The sequence below is a fragment of the Mauremys mutica genome, chromosome 7, assembly GCF_020497125.1.
Source record: "Mauremys mutica isolate MM-2020 ecotype Southern chromosome 7, ASM2049712v1, whole genome shotgun sequence".
NCBI classification, from domain to species: domain Eukaryota; kingdom Metazoa; phylum Chordata; order Testudines; family Geoemydidae; genus Mauremys; species Mauremys mutica.
Window position 1 is genome coordinate 37,248,318 of NC_059078.1, and position 27,442 is coordinate 37,275,759.

A 27,442-nucleotide genomic window follows, 5' to 3' on the forward strand; every position below is an offset into this window, starting at 1 on the left:
AGCCCCCTAATCATTTTTGTTGCCCTCCGCTGGACTCTCTCCAATTTATCCACATCCTTCTTGTAGTGTGGGGCCCAAAACTGGACACAGTACTCCAAATGAGGCCTCACCAGTGCTGAGTAGAGGGGAATGATCACATCCCTCGATCTGCTGGAAATGCCCCTACTTATACAACCCAAAATGCCATTAGCCTTCTTGGCAACAAGGGCACACTGTTGACTCATATTCAGCTTTTCGTCCACCATAACCCCTAGGTCCTTTTCTGCAGAACTGCTGCAGAATACTGTACATGATACATGGCAGAAAAAGCATTCTGAGTCTTAGCTTACAAATTAACACAGCAAGCCTGCATTTTAGCTTACAGAATTCCTGTATTCAGCATTGGCACAAATCATCAAATTGAGATACCATTAATAGACTGAACATGGAATCTCCGGACTCAGAAATGCCTTATTTCTAACCCTGGATCTGTCACCAGATTGCTGTGTGGGCCATGCTAGATCACTACACCTTTTTCTGTCTTAGTATCAATATCCAGTTCTTGAGTAAGTGAATTTTTCCCTAACGACTATATGATCTGAAAAATTGGGATAATAATCCATTACTCTGCAGAAGGTTGTTACAATAAATCAATGTTTGTAACAGGGTTTTGAAGACTGTGAATTCTAAGGATTATGATGATACTTCAGGTCATTTTAACATCTTAATATTTTCGGATATTATTTTATACGTAGATATATATTGCCCATGACACCTATTGAAATGAGGATCACTACAGAGTGAAAAAAATCTTGTTCTAAACTTTAAACATTTATCTTAGCAGGATTCAAACACCCAGCCCTTGACTCATGACAAGCACTTTAACCCCATGGGCAGCAGTGCCCAGTCCTCCCTGTTTCATATACCAGGATAGAAGTGTTTCATGTATAAGAGGGAGGCAGGAGCTAGGAGCAAGTTATCATCTTGGATGATGATGTCATTGCAGGAGATCAGTTTGCATGAGCAGAATTTCATGCCAGCAGGAAATAGAGCTACTAGTGTGGAACTCTTAGGCAGATAATTACTACCAAAATAGTAATGTACCCTTTGATACTGAGAAATACCATTAGTAGTAGTTAGTAATAATAATACTTTGCACTTCTAGAGTTCCTTCCAACCAAAGATTTCAAAGGGCTTTACAAATACTTGATTTTCTCTTATTCAAAAAGAAAACCAGAAGATTGTTAACTGAACAGCTGAAATGCATTTAATGCAAGATCCTCCCCTCATTACATTCCCTCTAACAAAATTCTGAAACCTTTAAAATAAGTTTACGTTACTCACCGGCACTCCCAAAATATGAGACAACTGATCAGCTTTCTTCTGGCGAAGGCAGTTTCCTGCATTGGTGACAAATACTACCGGCACCAAGAATTGTCCCTGAGAATTAACTAGCTTTTGAAAGGCTTTTTTTGCAGCAGGAATTGGAGTCTTTCCTCGTACCAGTACCCCGTCAATGTCTAAGAGGAAGCCAAAAGTAGGCATGTTGGGCTGTAACGAGAAAAAAAATATGTAATTATTTCCATTACTGCACACATTCAATAAAGCTTAAATACAAACCAAGAAAAGCTGTGTGACCACCTGGAGTTCTGTGAATGGGTCACCTCATCCCATGCACCAGGTGCCACACAGATAAAACCAGACACTGAAACATTTCTTATGGTTATGGGAGCACAACTGCCAAACTTACCAGTGCAAAATTTTTTCCCTATCTCAAGCCCTATTTTAGTACCCAAATAATTGTGACCTCCCTAGAGATTCTTACAAATGAGAATAAGTTTCAAAAGATTTCAGAACATTGGCCCAAATTCAGCAAAACTGGCACAAGATGATGTAAAGAACACACTCCAGAGTCAGTCAGTTTTTTTGTGCCAGAGAGAGATATGGTCTCTGTAGAGTGGTGTAAGTTGTGTTTTTTCCCTGCTCTGAATATTTATCAGTATTTTGTGTATGCGTCTAATGAGAAGACTGGTGCTTTCCATTACCAACAAAATAAACATTGTACTATTGGGTTATCCGGGAGAGGGGGCGGGCGGAAGCCCGCCCCATGCTAACGGATCTCCCCCCCAGCCTAAGGGGAGGATCCACAGGGCCACGGAAACCCACTAAATGCGGGGGACAACTAATAAAAGAACAGGGACAGGAGTGAGGTCAAAGGGTCATAAGGAGGGAGCCTGATGGGGACACCGAGCAGAGAGCCCCGGACAGCGCCCACTGCTCCTCGAAGGCGTCAAGGGAGCCAGCGGACGCCGCCCAGAGGAACTCCGCCCGGAGACGTGAGCGGACGAGGGACCGGAAACAAGCCCCACAGTCGCAGGAGTCTCCGTCGGCCAACCTCCTCTCCCTGGTCGCGTGGATGGCCTTTTTAGCCAGGGCGAGGAGGAGGTTGACCAGGAGGTCCCGCGACTTTGTGGGGCCACGGATAGGGAGTGCAAGGATAAGGAGGTGAGGGGAAAAGTGCAGCCAGAAACGTAACAGAATGTCGGTGAGGAGCCGGTATAGGGGCTGCAACCTGGCGCACTCTAGGTAAACATGCGCCAGGGTCTCCCTCACGCCGCAGAAGGGGCAGGTGTCCGGGACAGGGGTGAACCGCGCCAAGTACACGCCCGTGCTCACGGCCCCGTGAAGGAGCCGCCAGCTGATATCCCCGGCGGGCCTCGGGACCAGGGTGGAGTAGAGGCTGGCCCACCGGGGCTCCTCACCCTCCACAGGTGGCAAGAGGTCCCGCCACTTGGTGTCGGGGCGGGACACGAGGGTGAGGAAGTGAACGGTATGGAGCACGAGCGCGTAGAGTTGTTTCCTTGGCGCGGTTTGGAAACGGACCGGCTGCAGATCGTGCAGCCGGCTGGCGGAGAAGGGGCGGGGGGGCCGGTCGGGTCCACGGGGCAGGGGCCCGATGAAGAGGTCCGGAGGGCTCGGGGTGGGGGGTGGGCGGGGCGTGCCCTCGCGCAGGACCCGGTCGAGGTAAACCCGAGCAGCGGGCGGCAAAGCGGCCTTCACCTCCTGTAGTACGCGCCGGGGAGTACAAGGTCTGGAGAGCCCCATCCGCCGAGAGCGAGCGTCAGGGGATCCAGCCAGTCTCCCCGGTCGTAGTCCAGGAGGTCTCCGACCCTGGTGGCTTCTGCCAGGACCAACCTCTGGCGCACCGCGGGGGACTCCGCCACCTGCACACGAAGCTGTGGGTTGTGTAGCAGGGGCTCCGCGAGGAGGTCTGCCCCCTCGGTGGCCGCCACAGACCTGGTCGCAGAGAACAGCTTCCAGGTCCAGAGGAGGTCCTGGTAGAAGACCGGCAGCCCGGAGAGGTCTCGCGGAAGGCCCCTCGGGTCGAGATAAAGGAGCTGCCGGTCGTATCGGAGCCCTCGGAAGCGGCGCAGGAAGGCGTGCGCCAGGGCTCTCCATGCCGGACTACCCGCACCAGAAAGGAGCCTCTGCAGTGCCTGGAGGCGGAAGACGTGGACCTGAGTGCGGAGGCACTTCAGGCCCTGCCCTCCCTCCTCCAGGGGCAGGTGGAGTACCCCTGCAGGGACCCAGTGCAGTCCTGGCCAAAAGAACTCCAGCACCACCCGCCGGAGGTCGGTCAGGAACACCGGGGCCGGGACCAGGGTGTTGAGCCGGTACCAGAGCATGGACAGGACCAGTTGATTGAGCACCAGTGCCCTCCCTCGGAGGGAAAGGCACCGGAGGAGTCCCGTCCATTTCCGGAGCCGCTCCGCCACCCTGCCCTGCAAACCGTGCCAGTTCTCCGGCGGAGAGGGATGCGTGGCAGAAAGGTAAACGCCGAGATAGAGCAGCGGACCCGCGCTCCACCGGATGGCCTGAAGCGCGGGTGGGAGGGAGCTCGCCTGCCACCCGTCCCCTACCACCAAGCCAGAGCTCTTGACCCAGTTGACCCGGGCGGAGGAGGCCGCCGAGTACACGGCCTGGCAGGCCTCCACCCGCGCCAAGTCGCCCGGGTCCTGGACCACGAGGAGCACATCGTCGGCGTACGCCGACAGGACCAGCCGCAGCTCCGGCTCCCGAAGCACCAACCCCGTCAACCTCCTGCGGAGGAGACAGAGGAAGGGCTCGATCGCCAGGGCGTACAGCTGGCCCGAGAGGGGGCACCCCTGCCGCACTCCCCGCCCGAAGCTGACCGGCTCGGTCAGGGTCCAGTTGAGCCTGACCAGACACTCTGCGGAGGCGTACAGCACCTGGAGAAAACCCACAAACTGGGACCCGAAGCCTAACGCCTGCAGAGTGCCCAGGAGATACCCGTGGTCCACCCTGTCGAACGCCTTCTCCTGATCCAGGGACAGGAGGGCGAACGACAGACCATCCCTGCGCCCAAGCTCCAAGAGATCCCGGACCAGATACAGGTTATCGAAGATGGTACGGCCCGGGACGGTGTAGGTCTGGTCTGGGTGGATCACGTCCTCCAGCACGGACCCCAGCCGAATCGAAATGGCCTTCGCGACAATTTTATAGTCCGTGCTGAGGAGCGAGATGGGACGCCAATTCCGTAAATCGCGGAGGTCCCCCCTCTTCGGCAATAAAGCGAGCACGGCTCGCCTGCACGAGAGAGGGAGGACCCCGCTCCGCAAGGACTCGGCCCAGACGGTGACTAGGTCTGGGCCGAGGACGTCCCAGAACACGCGGTAGAACTCCACGGTCAGCCCGTCCATGCCCGGGGATTTATTGGTGGGCATGCGACGGAGGGCTTCCGAGAACTCGGCCAGAGTGAGAGGCAGCTCTAGCCGGTCCCGGTCGCCCGCGCTGACCGTCGGGAGTCCGTCCCAGAGCACTTTGCAAGCGGCAGGATCGGTCGGATCCGGGGAGAAAAGGCGCGCGTAGAAGGTCCGGGCCCTCTCGCACATCTCCGCCGGATCCGTGAGGGGGGAGCCGTCCTCCGCCAGGAGGCAGGTGACGTGCTTCTTGGCCCCCCTCCGTTTCTCCAGGGCGTAGAAGAAGCGGGAGCCGCGATCCATCTCCCGAAGGAGGCGGATGCGGGATCGAACAAAGGCGCCCCGGGCCCGATGGTCTTCGAGGACCCGGAGCTCCTCCCGCTTCTCCCGGCACGCTCCGCAAAGGGATGGATCCTCGGGGCTGGCGGCCAGACGCCTCTCCAGCTCTAAGACCTCCCGCTCCAACTGCCCTATCGCCGCATCCCTCCGTCGGCTGGCGCCCCGGGTGTAGTCACGGCAGAAGAGCCGGGCGCGCACCTTCCCCACATCCCACCACCGCCGCGCCGAGGGAAAGGCGCGCCGCTGCCCTCGCCAGGCCAGCCAGAACTCCCGGAAGGACGCCACGAAGCCCCCATCCTCCAGCAAGCTGTTGTTGAAGTGCCAATAGGCCGGCCCCGGCCTCTCCGCGCAGAGAGAGGCCGTCACGGTGACGAGGTGGTGGTCCGAAAAAGGGGCCGGCCGGATGCTGGAGGACTGGGCCCGTGAGAGATGGAACCGGGACAGATAGATGCGGTCCAACCGGGAGTGGCACGACCGATGGGCTTCCACCCGGACATAGGTGTACGTGGAGGCGTCGTCCGGGTGGTGGTCGCGCCAGACGTCCACCAGGGAGTGATGGGCGACGATCTCCCTGAGGACGTCCGCGGCGGCCGGGCTCTGCTCGGTTCCCGAGCGGTCCCGCTCCTCGAGGACGGTGTTAAAGTCCCCGCCCAGGACCAGGCACTCGCGAGGATCCAGGGAGCCGAGGAAGGCGGACGCCTGCTGATAGAACAGCAGCCGTTCCGGGGCAAATGCCGGGGCATAGATGTTGATGAGGTTGACCACAAGCCCCGCCATGCGGACCCGGAGGTGCAGCAGGCGGCCCGGCACAGCCTCGGCGACCCCCAGCACCTCTGGCCGTAGGTCGGGGGAGAACAGGGTAGCCACTCCAGCCTGATGGGTGGTGAGATGGCTGAAGTAGACCCCGTCCCCCCACTCCAGCCGCCAGTTAGCTTCGGCGGCCGGATCCGTGTGGGTCTCCTGCAGGAAAACCACGGAGTACCCCCCCTCCCGAAGGAAGGAGAGCACCTGGCTCCTGCGGAAACCCACTCTACAGCTCCGGGTGTTTAGTGTGGCAAAGGTGATGACTGCCATGAGGAGGGCTGGGGGGGATCCACGTCAGCAGGGGCGCTCACGGCCCCCATTGGGCCACGCAGCAGACTGTGGCCCACCCCGAAGGCGAGCAGGGAGTCACGGAAGCCGCGCGCCCGGTGGTAAGCCGCGACATTCTGCTTCCCGGTCCCCTTGCCCTCCCCTATGAGGGCTCGCGTGGCCAGGAGGATCTGGTGGAAGTCCCCCCAGCGCTGGAGAGCAAGCACGACCTTGTTGCGGGAGCCCCGGACATCCTCCAAGAACTCCCGCAATTCCTCTCGCAGCGTATGGGGGGGCGGGGTCACTGGCCTCCGGGGGTCCACCGGTGGGGCCTCTGGCGCAGCCCCGTGGCCCGCTGGGATGGGTAAACAAGGGGCGGACCCGCAACGTGGCGCCCGATGGACCGGCGCCACCTGGTCCGCCCCGGACCTTGGCTCAATGGGGGGGGGCGGAGGGAAGAGCGCAGCCCCTAGTGGGTCGGGACTGTGGAAACCAAAGGCCGCTCCCTGGGAGTCATCCTCCGGGAAAGGGAAGGAGACAGCCCCAGGGGCGGCAATAACAATACAGGAGGTGGAGGGGGCAGGGCTGGGGTCAGGAGCAGTGTTGGGGGGAGGGACAGAGATGGGACCCTGGGCCGCAGGAGCAGGACCATCGGTAAGTGGCTCCTCGCGGCCAGGCACGGGGGTTTGAGGGGTAGGGAGGGGGTCCCCAGTGACACCGGGCTCAGGCTCAATGGCAGGCAGAGCAGCCTCGGCACGGGGAGATGTGGAACCCTCAGGGGGGCCCCCACCCGGGAAAGGACTCGATTGCTCCGCACCACCGAGGGACACCTCCGGTAGCCCATCTCCCTGCCACGAGGCACCGGCCGTCGCCTCAACAGGCTCGGCGGCCAGCAGCAGGGTGCCATCCGCAGCCGGGCAGGTCGAGGAGGCCAGGGGACCCGCAGAGGCGGGAGCGGACGTAGCAGGAGGGATGGTGGAGCAAGGGGAGGGGGGAGCTGGGGTGAGGTCGGCCAGGTCGAGGCCCGTTGGCAGAGGGTCGTCTTCCCCCGGGGTGACCAGGGTCAGACCCAGGGCCTCGATCTCCGCGAAGATGGAGGGGAGCTCACCTTCCACCACCCCGGGGTCCTCCCCACTCGCGCCCGAGGCGACGCTCACCTCGGGTATTGCGGGGGGCGCAGGTGGCAAGGGAACAGGAGGGGCTGCATCGGGGGCCTCCGCAGGGAGGGACTGCGGAGGAGGGATGGTGGTACCCTCCGGCGCTGCCACGTCTTCCCTAGCCGTCATCGGCAGATGGGTTGTCCCCTTGGGCATGGCGGAAGGCCCGGTGCCTGCGGCCCCCCGTCTGGTCTTACGGGGGGCTTCCGCCTCAGGTGGCACGGGCGGAGCCCGAGCCTTCCGCTTACCCCGCTTACCCTCCACCCGGGTCCAGCCCTCCATGGCATCGCCTGCGGGCTGGTCAATAAGGATTGGGTCAGGGGGCAGAGAGGACAGGTCGGGGGCTGGGAGAGGCACTGGTGGAACAACAGGAGGGAGGGATGAATCCCCCTGGGGAGAGCCCTCTCCCACGCCCGGCAGTACCCCTGCCGCACCCTCCTCCACAGGCCCCGCCAGAGTGCAGGCAGCGGAGGCGGGGCTCTCCCGCCCATCTGGGCGCCCAGGAGAACGTACCCCTGAGGCCCGAGCGGGAGCAGCGATGGACCGAGGGGGAGGAGGGGCGGCTCCGGGTACCGGGCGGTCAGGGGCACCGGCGATGGCGGGGCCGGCGCCCTGCCGGGGCTCGGGGGTCCCGAGAGCTCCTCCGAGCCGGGCCATGGGGCAGTCCCTCCGGACGTGCCCCGTCGCCCGGCAGAGGTAGCACCGGGCCTCCCCCGTGGAGTAGTGCACCCGGTACTGGGCCCCCTGATAGGGGACCAGGAAAGACCCCTCGAGCGCCTCTCCGCCACGCGCCGCCGGCGGCAGTTGAAGCTGCACCTGCCGGCGGAACGAGAGGACGTGACGGAGGGCGGGGTCTTTGCAGCCCAAGGGGAGAGGGCTCACCACGGAGATGGGCTTCCCCAGAGTAGAGAGGGCGGGCAACAGGGCGACATTAGGCAGGAAGGGAGGGACGGAGGTCAGGACCACACGGACCCCCAGGTCCTCCAGCGGCTCCAGGGGGACAAACACGCCCCCCACCGCCAGGCCCTTCTCCACCGCCTCCTGGGCGGCGGCCTCCGAGGCAAGGAAGAAGACCGCCTTGCCGTACATTTTGGAGGCCGCCACGATGGCCGTGGGCCCCACCACCCTCGCCAACGCCCGCACGTAGGTCTCCACGTGGGGCGAGGCGGGCACCAGGAGGCAACGGACGCCGTGCTTCCGGGTCAAGGTGGGGAAGGGGCCCCGGCCACTGTAGATGGTACCGGAGGCGGCGGTCGGGGCAGATGACGTAGCGGCAGGCGGGGGGGCCGCCGCCACCTGGGCGTACGCTCTGGGGGCCAAGGGAGGGGCACCCGCAGAGCTGGGGGAGGGGACAGCGGGGAGGGACGCCGCGGCCGGCGGCAGGGCCGCGGTGGCAGGCTCCGCCATGGAGGGCTTTGTCTTCCTAGCGGGGCCCTTTCCCTTCTTTTTGCCCTGGCCCTTTCCGCCGGCTGGGGGGGCTCCCCCAGAGGCAGAAGGGGCGAGGGACGTGGCAGCAGCAGAGGGCACCCCATCGGTCGCCGCTGCCGGCGCCTCAGCGGTAGCGGTGGCAGGAGGTCCGGCAGCGGCGGTTGAGGTCGAGACTGGGGGGTTTTCGGGGGGAGCAGGCGGGGGAGGGGGGACAGGCGTTGTCCCAGGGGTCCCACCCACCGCGTCTCCCGCCATGCTGAGTAGGGAGGGAGGGAGAACACCGGAGAAAGGGGCGGGGGGGGGAAGGACAGGTCAACCACTCCTCCCTGCTAGGCTGTGGGCAGGGGAGGAGGGTGCCAAAACGGGTGGGGCAGATAGGGGGACTACCAAGGACTCGGGGGGGGGGGGGGAGGGTGTCAGGTACCAACACAGGATCGAATTCCGGCTCCTCTAGCTGCACTAGGGGAGGGGAGGGGGAAACAAGAGCAATGGGGGGGTGCAGTGCAAGAGGGGCAACTTAAACAGGGGAGAGGCACAAGCGCACTGATAGAGCTATGGGCGCACGAGGGGAGGGGCTAATCAGGGTGAGGGGCCGCGGAGGGAAGGTAGCAACCAGGCTGGGAGTGGGGCAGAGGGACCAAGTGGCTGGCTTTAGGGCTGGGGCAGGACAAACAAAGCTGCAAAGGGAGGTGGGCGGGGCAGGCAAACAAACTGAAGCAGGGGGGTGGGGCAGGGAGGCTACGAGGGGCAAATGGGGCAGGCAACAAGGGGCAAAGCTAGGGGGCCTGTTGCTGAGGGGAAGGGGTCAGTCTGGGGAAGGGGGGGGTGCGTGCACCCACAAGCACTTGTGCAAAGTCAATGGCTGGCTGGCTGCTGCTGGAAGCCCAAATGGTGGCAATAGGGCGTGGCAAGCCAGGCGAGCAGCTGGGTCCCAGAGGCAGGAGCAGAGGCAGATGGTAAGCAGCCTGCGGGGGTGGTGGAGGGGGCAGCGGTGGTGGTGGGGGTAGGGGGGGGACACAGATGGACCAGGGGGCAGGCTCCACACCACACCCCCTGTGTCCCCACAAACACAGTCTAAACCCCCACCACTAGAGCACAGTTAAAGGGTTACTCAGTCTTTGGGAGCCTCCTCCACAGTGGTCTTCGGTGTTCTGTGCGCTCCCCAGCAGCCGGTGGTCTTTTCAGTCCTCTTCTCCCTCCTCCTCCAGGCTCCAGCAGCTCCCCAGGACAAACACAGCTCCAGCAGCAGTAGCAGCAGCAGCTCCTTCTCTGGCAGCCCCAGTGGCTAGGCAGGAAGGACCCCCCACAGGTGGCAGCTGTAGTGGTGGTGGTGGTGGGGTCCTGGCTTCTCCCTCCAGAGGTGGGGGAGTGGGGGCTGGCCAGCAAGGCCCCCCCCACCCCTTACTCACCCACTCAGCAGCAGTTGCAGCAGCAGCAGTCCTGGGAAGAAGCACTCCAGCCAGCAGCAGCAGCCCAGGAAGGGAGAAGGAGCTCCAGCTAGCAAGGCAGCCAGAGAAGGGGGAGCCCTCCAGCCAGCAGGGCAGCCCAAGCAGGCAGAGCGCTCCCTGTAGCAGGGTGGACCCTGCTCCTGCCCGAAGGGGTTTAAAAAGTGGCCTGACAGGGCTTGAGAGCAGTGGCTCTCAAGGCTGAGCTGATCAGGGAAATGGCTGCAGCTGGGGGCCACACCCCAAACTGAGGAACAGGGCCTTATAAAAGGCTATGAGCCAGGAGCCCAGACAGTCTCTCTCTGGCTATAGAGAGAGATGGGTCTAGCTGCTAGGAAATAGAGACCAGGTACTTGAGTGAAGCAGGGCTGGGGAAGGTTGGGGAGCTCCAGCCTAGAGAGCCCCAGGCTGCGGCCTAGCAGTGGGCCAACAGGTACTGGGGGTTGCAGGGGGCAACCTAGGGGTAGGCCAAGGCAGCAGGTCCAAACCCAACTTTGCCTGTGATGAGTTGGCTGAGACTGCAGTCTGCCCCAGAGTGTGGGGCTAGACAATGACTGGCAGTAGCCAAATACTGAGGCAAGGTAGGGATAGAGGGTGGGGGTTCCCTGAGAGAGGAAGAGGAAGCCCAGCGCAGAAAGGGGTTACTGCCAGGGGGCAGCACCCCATGTAGAAGGGCACCGGGTCCAGGGAGGGACACGGGGGGCCTACGAACAGGTGGATCACCAGCCTGCAGAGGGTGCTCCATGGCTGGACTGAGCTAAATTCGCAGAGCAACCAGCAGGAGGTGCCGCAGGGGTGAGTCCGACCCGTTTACAAACATAATACAAAGCAAATGTGGTTATCGTGGTGGGTGGGCTGTGACTGCAACTGCAGCAGAGTGTTTGTTTTACACAACACCTAGATATTAAGTTTTCCCTTGTGATGTTCACATCACCCTGTTTCCAGGCACATTCAACTGTAGCAGCAGTTCTCAAACTTCATTGCACCACGACCTCCTCTGACAACAAAAATTACTACATGGCCCCAGGAGAGGGTGACCAAAGCCTCAGCCTCACTGCCCTGGGTGAGAGGACTAAAACTGAAGCCCAAGGGCTTCAGCCTCAGGCAAGGGGACTTGTAGCCTAAGCCCCATCACCCAGGGCTGAAGCCACCGGCTCCAGCTTTGGACCGGGCCTCAGCAAGTCTAAGCCAATCCTTGCAACCCCATTAAAACATAGTCGAAACCCACTTTGGGGTCCTGACCCAGTTTGAGAACAACTGAACTATAGCTTAACAAATAGGGCTCCTCTTTCTCACACCGCACTCCAGCAAGTACTCACCTTCCTGAATGCAAGAAATACTGTATTGTAGGTGGAACTAATAGTGCAGCCTATTAAGGTTACCCAATACTTCCCATTACAAGACCCTGTTTTCCATTGCTAATAACTGTGCCAGCCTTTAACCATTTGGGCTGAAGTTTCCCATGCTGGGTGTCTGCTTCAGACAGAAGCTTTTTGGAAAATTTCACCCATTCCAAGAAGAAGGCTGGAGAAAAATGTTTTGTCCATATTAAAAAAATTCTGAAGACTCTCTCTTTGAACAAGTCTAGCACCTCCCTGCTTTCGCGTAAGGACCTGAAATTTGGCAGGGGGTGGTCGTTGTATCAGGGATGAGCCTTTTGCTGTCCCTTTAAAAAGGTGTCCAAATTTGGCCAAGTTACAAGCTTTTCAAAAACTGCAGTTCACACATGCTCAGATTTTAGCAGCTAAAATCTGAAAAAGTATCCTCCCTGAGCATGCTCCATCCCCTCAAAGCTCCTGTGTATGAGCAGATTACACATCCATCATCCCCACAGAGTGATGGTGCATACTCTCTCCAGCCCAGGGCTATAGGGATAAAGCCAGACTTCCTCTGAAATGGCTACTTGGAGCTGGGCACTGGAACTGAGAGCACGGAGACAGTCTCATCCTGTGCTCTCACTGACACCACCTTCTCCCTGCTAGCACCCAAAAGCATCTGATTCAAATGCAAAGGGGAAAGAGTAGATTAGGACTGAAACAAATATTCCTGAGTCTCTAGATTCCTCTGCTGTCAGTAAATGTGTGTGTAATCCATGACTGAGTGTGTATCTCATCTCCTTCTAGTGCATATGCATTATGATCATATAATTAAAGACTATCATACTATTGGATGGGGAATGAACCACAGCTGTGTAGCAAAGGAGGCTGTTATCTGTAGGATCCTTTCCTTATCTGTTGTAGAAATTGGAAGATATGTGAATGAGGCAGGGGATTGAAGGAAGAGAAAGGATGGTCTCATGGTTAAGGCAGCTGAATGTTCTATAGCAGAAGCAGGTCTAGAATCCAGTTCTCCAAGACAAGTCACATAAACCAAATTTTTCCACAGAGGGTCACTAATGGTATTCCTCATTTTTTTGGATGCTCAGACTTGACACCTGGGGTCTGATCTGCAGAAGTGATGAACACTCACAGCTGAAGTTAACAGGAGCGGTGTTCTGAATATATGAAGTACTATATAATGCCAAGTACTGAAAAATCAGGTCCTAGGCATCTGAAAATTGAGGAAACAAAATTAATGGAAACTTTTTACATTCATTTCTGTGCTTCAGTTCTCCATTTGTAAAATGGGGATAATACCACATGCCCCCTTCCTCTCACATGGGTGTTGTGAAAATAATTCATTCACATTTGTGAAGCACTCAGGTACTGTAGTGATAAGCAGTACAGAAAAGCCCATGAGAAGATAAACCAAAGTGTGAATATCGTACAGAAAATAAGGTATAGGGCCACACACTGAACAATTAAGATTGTTCAAAATACTGAATACCTGCTCTTTAAGTGAGCACTGTCCATCCTCTGCACGGAACGAAGCAGGAGTTTACAATGTCATTACAAGACAATCAAAACGCATACACAAGAAGGCATTTCCTAGCTTTTGAGGGTCTGACTTTAAAAAAAAAAATAAAGTTCTTTCAATATAGGGTGGGTTTTGGTTTGGGTTTTTTTCTTTTGTGAATTGTATTTAACTAAGCATGAGCTGTTTATTGTTTTAAAAAAAAAGTCAAAAGATTTTCTTGGCGTTAAGAATTCATATTTCTCCACCCAGAGACATTCTCTACAATACCATGCCCTCTTCCCTTGGGCTTCTGACCCACAATTTGGGAAATGCTGCCCTAGATAACCACATCTGTTGAGGAGATCCTATTACAAAACTTTCTGATTCTCATACTGTCATCTTTTTAAATGGGAATATTAAATTCTTGAACTAATATTGTCATAGGACATTGCAGTGCTGTTCTTGACATGAATTCTGCATTTGTTGTATTTGATACACATTTCAGTACATAATTCCTTGATCTAAAAAGAAAATAGTTTCAGGTGTTAGGGCGAAAGGCTAGGAGCAGCTTGAGTGAACACAGTTGCACGCATTTTTAAGAAGTCATCAAGCCTTACTAAATAACTAATATACTGTAGTTTGATAAATAATGATGTATTTCTTAATAGACTGTTCTTTATCTTTTCCAGTGAATGTATTGCTGATGTCTGGCAATCTAAATACTGAAGGCTAACGCGATAGAATCCTTTCAGTTATGAGCTACATTTTTTTCAGTTATGTAAGATTAATTATGAAACCTTTGCTTCATCTTAATATGCACTCTAGCTCTCTCAAGCCAATTTTACTCTTTTGGAGGGGAGACAGCTGTTAAGTAATTTACAAAAACAAGAATTTAGGTCAACCAGCAGATCTTCCCTTACTGGATTACTGGCTAAGCACAGGTACAAGGAAGTCCCAAAATCATCTACACATCATCCTTTAACATCACTGTTGAGAGATTCATTGAATAAGACTCTGACTTGGATTCTAGAAGATTTAAGTTACATGATTAGCTGTGGTGTAAAGAATCCATTTCATTCTATTAGACAAAGAATGCAGACACCAAGAAGTTTCAAGCATGTTTAATAGCACCTGGCAAAGAACCACGAACAAGCAATTTAAAAAAATTCGTCTGCCTCGACCACTTCATCACCACCAATATCGCATGTCTGCCAGCTGAAAGGACTGCAGCGATGCAATATTGGTTTTCAGAATCTAGTAAATGAAGGAGAAACAAAGAGAATATATCACAGCTCTTTCACCCCATCTCAAGTGAATGCACCCATACCCATTACTCTTAGAGGTGAACACCCAGAAGCAGAAGTGAGAATTGTAAACCAAGCGCCATGGGATCCAGGGGACAGTGCATCCAGAAGACTTTTTGGTTCAGGTTCCACTCTCTGAGAACTGAAAGGGAGAAAAGCTGATGGTATCTCTGGCAAGAACAGGAAAAAAAATGGTGTGTGAAAGGACAAAGATGCAGGCTGGGAACAGATAAGGTTTCTGGGCCAAGGACTGTCTCTCTATTATTACTCCTGGGGGAATTCTGCACCACTGCACACATGCAGAATTCATGTCCGGTGCAGATTTCTCTCCCCCCCCCGAAAATACATTTTGCCTGAGAAGTGCTGCAGTTCTGCCTTTCACCGACAAGAGGCTGCTGTGGCACCAGAACAGCCAGCAGCCAAATGCATTCATCACAGCACCCTGCCGCCAAGCCAGGTCAAGACAGAGTGGGGCACATGGGGCTGCTGGGGGTTATGAACTGGAGTTCAGAAGAGTAGTAGGGGGACAAACTGGAGCACAGGCTCAGGAGCTAATGGGGGGACACCACTGAGCCAGGGGCTGAACAGGAAGAGTGTTGAAGGACCGCATGTGAACAGGGGCAGAGGTGCCTGACTGAATGGGAGAGGCTCAGGGTCAGCCAGGGTCTGCATGGAGGAGGCTTCCCAACTCCCTAACACTCCCTCTCCCATCCCTCAAAAAAAACCTTATTCCATACTTCTGCCACCTATACCCAACAACTCTCCAGGTTCGCTTCCAGGCTCCTTCCCTCTCCCTCAGCTCCCCTGACTCCCCCAAGCCTCTGCACTGCTTCTGAGGGGTGAGGGAAATATGTTTCTGTATTGTAGTTTAAATGAATTACTCAAAGTTCTGTATTAATAAGCCTAGCAAAGAATCTATTTGTCAAAAAATCATATCCTGAATTTTTTTTGTCTGTACTGTTAGACATACTGCTGATAGGTATTTTGAAATAAATTACCAAAATAATTGAAACTGGTGTGACTATATTGTGCTAATTTTGACAAATAAAATATTGAGAATTTTAAAATATTGTGCGCAGAATTTTTTATTTTTTTGGCACAGAATTCCCTCAGGAGTACTGATATGTTTTTGTAATGTGCCTAGCACAATGGGAGCATCACCCATGACTAGGACTCCTACGCATTACTAATGAAGATACTATTGTTTATCCTCTGATGATGGAACAGGATAACTGCTTCCAAATTCCACCACAATTAATACTCCCATTCCTGGCTGAGGACATTCAGAATGACAGAAATGAGAGAACTTCCTCTGCCAAAGCATTTCTTTTTAGCAAACCTCTAGGGGTGTTTCAACTCCAAAGTGATAAAGTCATAGGAGATAAGAGACTCCAGATCTTATGAGAGGGACAGATAATATGCCTCTGGCTCAGGATCCTTTTTCTGCTTAAAGTCTATGGCATCCCTCTGAGGAGAAAGCCCTTTTCTTTCTGCAGCAGAAGCGTAGGAAGGGGTCCACAAAAGATGAAGTGGTCATCCATTTCCTAAAGAGCTATAGGCGATTGGAGAGCTTGACTGGCCAAGTGTGGCAGAGCAACAAAAGGTTATGGGGGTTTCCCAGAGGGACATTACATTAGATGAATCGCTGAGAGACATTGTAAGCAAGAGAGCAACCAACTTCCATTCTGCCCACTTCAGTTGTACAGAGCACCTTGAACGTTGTCTGATCCTCTGCAAACAGTGTGGAGAGAAATGTTCACAGACCTACCCATGCAGTCAGGAGTCCCACGCTAGATCAGTTATCTTTGACTAAAAGAAGTCTAGTAAGTACTTCAAGGTATGGTACAGCAGTTTCCATTAAGTCCTAAAAACCTATACATTCTCAAACAGGGGAAGGAAGAACTGGGTTGCTTTCTGAAGAAAGCTGGAAGCCAGTGACTTTAGAGTTGAAGCATAACAGCACCCACTCCCTAACTGGTGGTGGGCTGATCCTGGATCAGGAGTCAAAACCTGAGAGACACGCAAAGGTGGATGGGTGAGATCAACTCCCACAGATGGAGAGAAAACTAGCCTACCTGTGGACCCTCCTGGTCTATATAAACTGTTGCCTTTCCTCTTAGAAATTATGGATTTCCTTCACCTTCCTCTGAGCATCTGGAATTGGCCTCTGGTCAAGATGAGGGCAGCAGTCCATCATATTATCTCCTACAGTTGATTGTAACATAGGCTTGAGAGGAAGGCACAAGAAACTCCATAATATACAGTTATGAAATGCCTTCCTAACCCATGTCATTGGTTGAGTTAAGCAGGAGTGCTATCATAGAATATCAGGGTTGGAAGGGACCTCAGGAGGTCATCTAGTCCAACCCGTGGCTCAAAGCAGGACCAATTCCCAGGCAGATTTTTGCCCCAGATCCCTAAATGGCCCCCTAAAGGATTGAACTCACAACCCTGGATTTAGCAGACCAATGCTCAAACCACTGAGCTATCCCTCCCTGTGTTCATCTCATTTTTTTTATCATATCTAAATTAACCATGCATGTTCTCATTAGCCATGTAAGTATCTAATCCTTTTTTGAATCCAGTTAAGCACTTAGCACTACACTTACACAGTACCAAGTATTATAATCAGTGGTTTGGTTTTCATTAGATTGTACAGTACATTCCGCTGTATGTTCAATTATGTAATAGGGCATTTTGTGAGAGCCTTCTTTCATGCCTGTAGTAGCAGCACTTCTCAGTGTTCCACCTACACGTCCCATGGGGCCTTGAGGAGGATATTTCACAGTTGGGTTACCATATATCTGGGAGGGCTTGGAAACATGCAGGACCAGGGTCTCTCCATGAATGTTATGCACAATAGGTCACCATTGATTTAAAAAAAAGCCTTAAAAAGGAGCGTTAGTGGCAGCCTTATATCCCAACCCCAAGAGCTAAGGCAGGGGTTCTCAAACTGGGGGTTAGGACCCCTCAGGGAGTCACGAGGTTATTATGGGCGGGGGGTCGTGAGCTGTCAGCCTCCACCTCAAACCTCGCTTTGCCTTCAGCATTTATAATGGTGTTAAATATATTTTAAAAGTGTTTTAATTTATAAGGGGGTCACATTCAGAGGCATGCTATGTGAAAGGGATCACCAGTAAAAAAGTTTGAGAGCCACTGTGCTAAGAGATGAGGATTAGGGCCTTCAAGAACATGGACCTTGAACGGCAAAAAGATTTCTGGTTCATTTAAGGGGAAACCAAAAGCGTGTTTCAGTTTTTATATTGCCTGAAACAGTTTAATCACGTACGCTACATTAACTCTTAAACCACCAGTCCCCAGGTATAGGATAATTGGAAAAAGGCTGCTTAGGAGGTCATTTAGGGGTAATAATCCAGAAAGCAAGGAAGAACCTTAAGTAGCTGAGATACAAGGTAGATCAGGATTCAGGACTCTTGCACAGAGTGAAGTCCTACCCTGCTCTACCTCACAGCTACCAGGAATCTCTCTCAATCTCAATGCTACTTTCCCTCCCTTTGCTACCAATTACTAACTCACACAATCAATTTGAAACAGGCAAGAGGAAAGAGGACATCAGGATTTAGGAAAGCAGCTAAAGTAGAGGACAAAGGATGTCAATACAGGCAAAAGGAGATGGGGAAGGATGAGAAGCTGAGGATAAACATCGTCAACATTGTGAAATTTAATGAAGATTGGGATATTCCTCACTGCTCTAAGCAGTAAGGTTTGTGTAGGAGAATTTCTTGACATGTTTGTATTTAAATTCTTAACCTTAACACACCGTTTTGCATGGGGAATATGCTTATTCTTTCATTGATGTGCAAGCCAGATATACACTTTAAAGCTCCTGCACAAGAAGAGAACAGATCCATACATACTGGAAGATGCTTGTCAAGTAGATTATTCTTTCATCAGCCAAGATAAAAAAAACCATTCAGATTGGCTGGATGAAATTACAAGATTTCCAGAGCCTCAAGAGTAAATTTTTTTCAATAATCAGGAAAAAGAAAGTGGCAGGCTAAAGCTAAGTCACGCCACTTACACTCTCCACAAGGCTCAATACACTGTATCATCTTGTAATAACAACCCTATATTTGTACAGGCAGGCAGAAGAGCGTGGGGGAGGATTAGACTGTTGTAATATATTGGCATCTCTGAAGTGTTGCCTTCTCTTCCTCTTGCATTTTCTCCCAAGACATACTATTTCCCCAAAATGATACCAGGTGTGAGGATTCTTTATTTATGTTCTAAATCATTTTGAAATAATGGAAGCTGAAGCAGTTGCTTCTGCAGTGAATGGAGACTTCGTGCCCCACACCTCATCCTGCCAGTCCTAAACTGCATATAAACATCATCCCACACATCTAGTCTGAATGATTATACAGCCGGCCTACTCCCAGACTATCCTACATATTGAAATGCAAGTAAGTGAAGGAATTCCTTGTCACAGCACAGGCAAGCATTGTTAAGCTAAGTGCCAGCATAGAGTTTATGTAAAAAAAAAAAAATAGCTCCTGAAACTATGAACCCCTCTTTTTGTATGACCCAAAGATCGACTCTCCATAACTTCAAAACCGACTTTGTTGTATTAAATTGAAAGTTAATTCAGACCTAGAACTGAATTAACTTTCACAAGGGCTGCACACAGCTAGCAATGGAATTCTGGAGATTTTGTGGATTTAGGTTCTCTGTGCAGATTTTGCTGTAATCACCAGAGTCTAAAGAAAATGAAGTACAGTCCTCTGGGTTTGCATAAATTGATTCCCTGCTGTCAAAAACTAACAGCCTTAGAGGGAAAAAATGCCCACTTTAATTTCAGTATACTGATAACTGCAACATTTCACAGAGCAAATGCTAACATTTGATCTAAAAACTGGTTTGGCAAAAGCACCCTGCTTAAGTAATTATTTCTTTAATTACAAGAAATGGTACTAATTTACAATCTAAGTGTTCTTCAAAACTGCATATTCTCCAGGATCATACAAGCAGACTTCCTCAAAGCACTTTAACATGCTTTAACTTGTATGGTGATTGATTGGCAAAAAAAACCCTGCTAGTGTTGGTGTGAGATAAAGATAGTAATGTTGCAATCTTTAATACATCAACATGTCAAACATTTCACAAGTGAAATCATTGAGAAGTGCGCCTACAGAACAAGATTAAAAAGGGAAAGCGAAGAATAGGGAAGATCAGTTTTAAAGCAAAGAATTTTGGTTTATTCAAAGTTAGATTTTGCTGTATAAGCTGCCCGCTGCTAAATACATATAGCATATATAAAAGTACTAAATATTCAAGACTGTAAAACTATAAAATGTATGAGTTTAATTTTTCGTTACAAAACACAAGAACTCTCTCCTGACAACGTCCACTTCATCAAACAGTGCTATGAGAACAAGGAGGGGAAATACATACCATGATACTCAAACAGCTCATGAGAAAATGTAAGTACCATTCTTAATTTCTTCCTTTTGTTTGAAAAATCAAGTGAACTATGCAAAAATACACTGCATTGTCAGAAGACTGGCACACAGAAGCCTGCTTTATTAGCAAATCCTTAATCTATTTATTAGATTGGTTGCCAAACCTCGTGACAGATTTTTAGAAAGCTTTAGATAATCACTGGCTTATGACAGGTAGAACTATAGCAGCTCATCAGTGCATGAAAAAGGCTATCCCTTCAGGCTATTCCTTCAGTTGGGAAGACTGACCAAATGTGACAGATATTGGCAAGGGAAAAGCAAATTACATTTTTGATTTAAGGAACATACTTAAAAAGTGAATTATATTGCAGCTGAAGCATTGATATTCTCTGAGTAAGCTGATGACAACAGGAGCACAGTTGATTAAGCACAACCTATTTAATGTTATGGTAACGGAGGAGTTGATTTGAGCCATTTTATACAGCATTTAAAAACCAGTGTTTCCTCTGAAGACTCAAATTAGCTGCTAGAGTTGGTAACACCGATGGTTCAATCTGTAACACACTTCTTTCTCAATCCCAATCCTGCTCCAAAACATTGAAGATTAGACATCTGAATAGTTTTTGGGCTGAAGGCTGCTTCTGGCTACACACCCAAATATAGCTTCTCTTGATGCCTTCTTCAGCTTGTCAACTAATAAGTTCCAACAAATGTACAGTATGGTCATGACAACTCATTGAAAGATAGTAATTTCAAAGAGGCATCAGTTTCTTTTTCTTTGTTTGAGGGGCCTCTAAAGCAGGGGTTCTCGCAACAATTTTTTTTGGTGGCCTCAGAGTGCGGCCACCAACTCTTGCTGGTGGCCCCGCTGACAATTTTTCCTAAAATAATTAACTTTTGAAAAAATAAATATGCACATATACATACATGTCCAAATCATTGTAATTTATTTATGTAGGGTTTTTTCAGACTCAGTAATAAAAATAATGTACAGTGGTCTCTAGTCTTTACTGGACCTAAACAGAATAGAAACACAAATAGGGGGCTTTGCATGTTCTTGTCTTTTTGTTGTTGTTTCTTTTGCTTTTTTGATGCCCCCCCCTTTTTTTTTTTAAATCTTGCTAGATAGTAAGTCTGCTGCTGTGAAAAGAGATGTGTGTGTGTTTGGTAATATCACTTTTCACAGCAGACACACTCAGTCCCAGCAAGCTCTGGGACAAATTAAGCCCTGGATTAATTTGGGGAGTTGGGCAGGGAGGCCACGGGGCCCAGGGACAATGGCATGGGTGATGAGCCTGGGACCAGAGCCTGCTATCACCTGGATGGAGCCTGAAGCCACATGGCCAAAGCCTGCCCACCCGCCCCAGGGAAAGTGGGGAATTCACCAGCTGCCTACACCTCCAGTGTTTCTGTCTCCGAAGCAAGGCAGGGCCCAACCCCCACTGTGGCCCTGGAAGAGGGGTCACTGCTTCCCCATCACCCCCCCATCACAGCCAGGAGGCTGTGGCTGCACGAAAAGCCCCTTGTGGCCACATGTGGCCGCATTCGAGAAACATTGCTCTAAAGACAGTTAGTGAATGCAAAGTAGTCGGCAATTCAATTTTCATCTCTGTGTCTAATGGTTTTCTAGATGCCTTAGCCTCATCTACCCACCACTGCACTAACATTAGTACAGTTTCACCAGTGACAGCAATAGCAGGAGTGCTAATGTAAAGACAGCACCAAGTGGCTGTTATCTAAACCTTTTTTGAGCTGAAGCAGTGGACAGTGGCAGAAATGCCAATGGTTGAACTACACTAGTGCCCTCACCTCCCACTGTTGCATTGACAGTGCAATACTGGGAGAGTTCATGAAAAATGCCCATGCAGACACAGCTGCGATAGCAAAACTATCTACTAGCTTTACTAAACTATATAGACTACTTTCTGCCCCATCCACCTACTGTCAGCAGTCCTGACCACTCACTACCCGCTTCTCATATTGACTGACCTGCTCTGTCTCCGCTCCAATATGTTGTAAGCTGCTCTTTTAGGAATTAAGGGTTATAGTGCTTGATACTTAATTTGGTTTTGTTGTGGTTGGTCGTTGCTCACAACTGTTGGGGAAAATGTTTTCAAAAAAAACTGTCTAAAGATATTCTTAAAAACAACAAATTGGCTAGGTATATAAACCCTCAACTCCAATGAAAAAGGAAGCAGCTGCAGTTTGGCTTCTATGGAAAACCTGTAATGAGGTATTCCTTTAATTGGCTAAATGTAAAAATAAAAAAACCTGCACCAAGATTTACAAGCCTCTGCTGCAAAAGCAGAGAAATAAAAATGTATGTAGTACTCAAACCTAGTTAGATGCCCTTAAGGTTGAGTACAGAATGTTAAAACAGCACTCTCACATCTTACAGCAGCAGTAACATCAGAAGAAGGAACATTTGAGACCCCAGAAGGGGCAAATTTTTGGGACCCCTCTGGAGAGTGGAAAGGGGAATATTTGGGTAGATTCCTCCTCCCAGGGTCAGAATGCCATTGCAACAGTAACAACAGTGCCTGCTTCTGCCTCAGACCTCCAGGCCATGGCAAAGTGGCTGGGGATTTTAAAATAAAAAAATTTAAACTCAAAGAAATACACCACTTAATTAGCATTTGTGCAGCTCCAAGTACCGAACACACTGTGGCAAAGACTGAGCAGGGTCTGCCATGTGGGAGCACTGTGCTAATTTGTTTCTAAGCTTCTATCTTTCAGGCTCTGAACCAGAACATCAGGAGAGCTGGTACCAGCTGAAGAGTTATAAAATACCATGGTTATAGTGTCACGACAAAGTCTGTGTTCAGTGTTCTGTGTCTGTCTCTAGTGGTGTCCTGTGCTAGCATTGGGTCCAGAAAAGAGAAATACTACACTAGACAGGGCAAATGTCTTTTCCTCTCTCTACTTCCCCCATGTCCATCCAGCTTATCAATCACCACTTGTGTCCAAAAAACTTTGGTCCCCAGTGCATCAGGGTTATTTTTTGTTAGATTCTCTAATAGTCATTTTGTTGTTCATTTTTGTTATTAATGCATTTGTATTGTTAGTTACATTTGCTTGTATTGTTAATTCCACACTTTCCTCTATGCACCCTGGTTCTACTTCCCCAAGCCCTAAAGGCTAGTTCTTGGGCCCCCATAACCTGTAAGACCTTGGCCCATAATTGTAGGGCCCCATCTTTCAGGTCCCCAGAAACCTCTTGAGAACAACTGTTAAAAATAGGGGATTCTGCAACATTTTAGCAACTAAATGTTAGTTTAAGTCCAAATCAGCTTAACCTTGCATGACAACTACGGTCCTCCTACAAAATCTTATTTGTAGTGTGTGCTTAAGGAGGTCCTGACCTCAGTAACTTTTATTGTTTGATGGCTATTGCAGCATCAAACTTGGTCCTCATTTTATTTGTCAATGTACCCAATAATTGTAATGGTTTTATTGTATTCCCAATTATTATAACTATAATTGTTTTCATTTGTGTGTAGGTTATATCTGGTGTTTAGTCAATTGTAATGATTTTAGTTATATTCACCTGGTTATAATTGTTTGGTTTGTTTGCAACAGATCACCTGTGCCCTACAATGTCAACAACTACTGTAATGGTCATAAATCAAGGGGCAAAATGTTGTAGAAGCAGCCCACCTGGTCAGCAGTTCTAAATATAATTTTTCATCCCCTCATTGTCCTATTAGTAATCCTAACTGTTATGTTGGTTCTGCCTTAAAACAATTACATAAAGTGTGACCTGTTCAATACCCCTGGATTGAAGGGTCAAAAGGGGGACAATGTAGAACTGATAAATGAAATTGTTTTTAATTGTTCACTTTATTAATGTAACTTCTGTTCACCATTCACTACACTTGCCTACATTGTAACTTCTGTTCACTGTTTGCCATATTGTAATTCAAACCTCATTTTAAAACGCTCACTCCATTTTGTAAAAGCTTCCTCCAACCTTCATTTTTGCAAACCCTGCTGTAATCTTATTAGTTTAGTTTAGATGTGTGAATGAGGCATGTATGAATGATGGAATCAACCTCCAGCCCCAGCCTGTCCTGATGAAATAAAGTTCAAACACTACCGGCTGAAGATGCAGACAAGAGCCCTAACAAAGTAAGAAGTGTCCACCCTAAAAATAAAAGGTACAATAGAAGAAAGATCAAAGCCAGGTCCAAGGCTGAAAGTCATACCTGGAATTGACGGGTGATCAATCACCAAGCCCAGAGGCAGCGTGACACAGCAAGACCTATAGACTCTGGATTCAAACTAAAGCCTACAAAAAGGATGGGTGAGATGGAAGACTTTGGAGGGTAACATTCTGCTGCCAACATGGGAGGACATTGGTGCATGCCCAACAGAGATCCAGCTCGTCCTTGTGCCCGGCTTTCCTGGCCAGTTAGCCGCCACAAGCTACGAACCCAAGCAGCAAAATCAAGCCATGAACTTAAGCTATCTTCAGGACTGGTAACTATGCAGCAGCTGCAGAACATCTGATGGATGGGTGGGTGTGTGTATATAGGTATTGGGTATAATGTGTGTGTATAAGGATTAAGATATTAGTTATTGGTCATAAATCAAATTGTTATCATAATAAATGTGGCATCTTTGTCTTGACCCCTAAAACGATCCTGTGTAGTTTTGTCTGTACACAGGGTCTCCTGCACACAGCTAACTTTCCCTGCCCCCCTCCGCCCCCCAATCCCCTTAATTCCCCAGTGTTTCCCCCAGAAGTGACAAAGCAATTCCTATAAAGGTCTATCAAGGAACACATACTTTTATCGCACAATTTAAAAATGTAATCATTACAAACAAAAATCCACTGGAAGGACACATTTCTAGCTTAGGTACCAGAAGCTGAAGGAAATGTTAAAACAAAAAAATTCTACTGAGGTGCTCATCCACATCATCTCCTCTTCCCTTGATGACTGTCTCTTTTTCATGACCTCCAAGAGTCTCAGTTGGGCAGACCACTGTCACCTATCTTGTTTCCTTGGTACACGTGGAAATACAAAGTCAGCCTACCCTGAATCTTTCCTGTCAGTCAGTACAAAACCACACTTTACAAAATACCTGAGTTGCTTCAACTTTCTGTAGCTCTGTCCTATCACCTTTCCATCTACTTTCAAATCTTGAGTGAAAACATTTTTTTCAGTTTTGTCTCTGTCTTTACCTCTGCTTTTTTAAAAAATTAACTATTTACATTCTCTAAATATTGTATTGTGGTACATTGACATGCACACACCTAATGCATTCAGATGCAAGATCAACATAAAGGAGAGCCAAAGAAAAAACTAACAATACAGTCCAGAGATGATGACAGGCAGAAAAGTCTACTCACCTGCCTATTACCCATTACAATAAAAAATAAACCCCTAATACTTTATTCTTCTGGCCAAAAATAAAAAGCCATACACACCATTTCTTACCCTTGGTGTATACAGTTTTGCAAGATGGCACTAATTAGCAAGCTTTCAAATAATTTGAAACAGGACAATTTTGGACCAGTGCTCAAGAAACATGTCTGGGTTTTTTGTTGTTTTTTTTTTAATTGCCTATTTGTACTGGTAACAACTAAGTCCGCATCACTGAAACTGTGATTATGTATCAAAGACTATAGCCAGACAGCATGTATTCTACCTCAGATTTTGAACAAGAACATGTTTTGTTCCGTATTCTACAACAAGTTCCGTATTCTACAACAAGTAGGTTTCTGCAGACTTAACTTCCATTTATTATTACATTTAAGCCATAATGAATTTGTACAAAATCTGACTCTATTCACTTACCTACCACCATGCTAATAGTTACTGGGGCATTGTGGGGCAAGGAGAAGAGCCAAGACCTCTGTCGTGCTGTCAGAACAATTATGATTTCCACCATGTAAGCATTTTTATATACAATTACTATCACCTCTAGTACAACATTATTGTTTGGCATCATATTTGAAGACCAGCCTGTGAAAGTTTGCAAACAAGACCCTCTCTAGTACTTATGTTTCACTTCGATATATCTATGTTTGAACAGGAGTATCTCTCTCAGTTTTACAAGTGTTTCCATGAATCTGAGTACCAGAACTATTTTGCTTTGCAATTCTTACTCCCTGGATGTTTATGGACCACAACAAAACATGAGAGAAGTACAAGAAAATGTTTTCATTAGTGTAATTTTTACTATATAAACATTTTGTTATTATCCATCAATTTCATAGTTTACAAAAATTATTAGAATATTCCTATTGCTTGAAAATTACATTCTTATTTTAGCAGCACTTGACAATAGATACTTAATAACTTCGCAAATCCATAATTATCAAGAAGACACTAGCAAATAGGATTTCCGTTATTTTTGCATATCAGCTACTTGTATTAACTGCAGTCGATTATCTATGCACATAATTACACCGTCCAGTAACATATACCAGTGAGGCACTACCCCAAAGTTTTATGAACATACATAGTGACTGACAACACCACTACGAATTATTACGGGGTCTGAGAGCCACAGGACTGAGCTGCGCATCCACATGACAGCGTGCCAAAAGAGAAGAAACCCTCCAGATGCTTGCGCACCCCCACGAGCATCCCTGTTCTCGGGACGGTGTTAAACCTCAGCGGGGACAGGCACACGGCCACGCCCGGCTCGGATTCCAGCTGCTTCGGTTTCACGCCGGTTCGCCTCCGAGCCACATTAAAGCGCACCCGGGGGGGATGGGGCAGCCCCTCAGCTGCGCGGGGATCGCCCGGCTCCATGCGCTCCCCCGGGGGACGCTGCAGGCTGTCCCCGCGCCACGAGCCCTCTGCCCCGGGGTGCGGAGGCGGCTGCTCCCCGCGGCTCGCCGGTTACCTTGGTGCCGTCTCCGCTCTCCCCGGGGGGCGGCGCGGCGCGGCCGGCGGCGGCGCTGCAGAGCCCGCGGAGTCCCGTGGGCCCGGCCGGCCGCCCCCCGAGCCAGCGGCGGAGCGGCGGCAGCCCCCTCCGCATGGCCCCGGGAGCGCGCGGGCCCGCAGCCCGCCGGTCCCTGCCAAAGAGCCGCGGCGGCGGCGGCTGGCACAGCGAGCTCGGTCCCTAGCCCCGCCCCCCGGCCACGCCACCGCCAAGGGGCGGGGCCTGCCTATCGCCCCCCCCCCGCGTTAGCCCGCTCCCCCCCTTGGCGCCGCTCGCAACCCCGCCCAGGTCACGCCCCCAGCCCCACCCACGGGGACGAGGGGAGCCTGTCAGGGAGCGCCCCATCGCCACAGCTGATGGGTAGTGGGAGTTGTGCTACCAGGGGGCCCAGTCCCTCCATGCACCTAGCTCAGGGTGGGTCCCCCCTGCCCCTGTGACACACAGGGATGTGTAGCCCTGGGGGTCCCAGGGTATTAGCCAGACAAAGTGGGTGGAGCAGCTGAGGAGCTCACCTTCAGGGAAAGGGACTCCCAGCATCACAGCTACAGGCAAGCACCTATTGTAAAGGACCAATCAAGGAAGACTAGCCTGCTTCCACCCCTGCAGTCATAGGACAAAAAGAAGAGGTTAGGCCTCGACTAAATTTAGGAGATGCTGCTATGCAACATTTTATCAGCATAGTTAATCCACCACCAGGAGTTGGCTATGGCAATGGGAGAAGCTCTCCTGCCAACAGAGCACTGTCTACACTGTGGATTAGGTTGGATGTTTCACACCCCGTGCAACGTAGTTACACCAATGTAAGTCTGTATTGTAAACCTGGCCTTAGCTGGTTAGAGGGTTGTA

The 27,442-nt window shown here is 50.4% G+C and overlaps 1 protein-coding gene across 1 annotated transcript in view; it reads right to left on the reverse strand.

Moving 5' to 3' along the window:
* The window catches only part of LOC123373622 (haloacid dehalogenase-like hydrolase domain-containing 5), a 48,948-nt gene extending 22,256 nt beyond the window's left edge, over nt 1–26,692 (reverse strand). The window contains exons 1-2 of the mRNA XM_045022650.1: nt 26,558–26,692; nt 1,324–1,530 (exon numbers count right to left, since the gene is read on the reverse strand). Of these exons, the coding sequence (XP_044878585.1) occupies nt 1,324–1,530; nt 26,558–26,692 (342 nt within the window). The remainder of the gene's footprint in view (nt 1–1,323; nt 1,531–26,557) is intronic.
* Nucleotides 26,693–27,442: the final 750 nt, after the last annotated feature.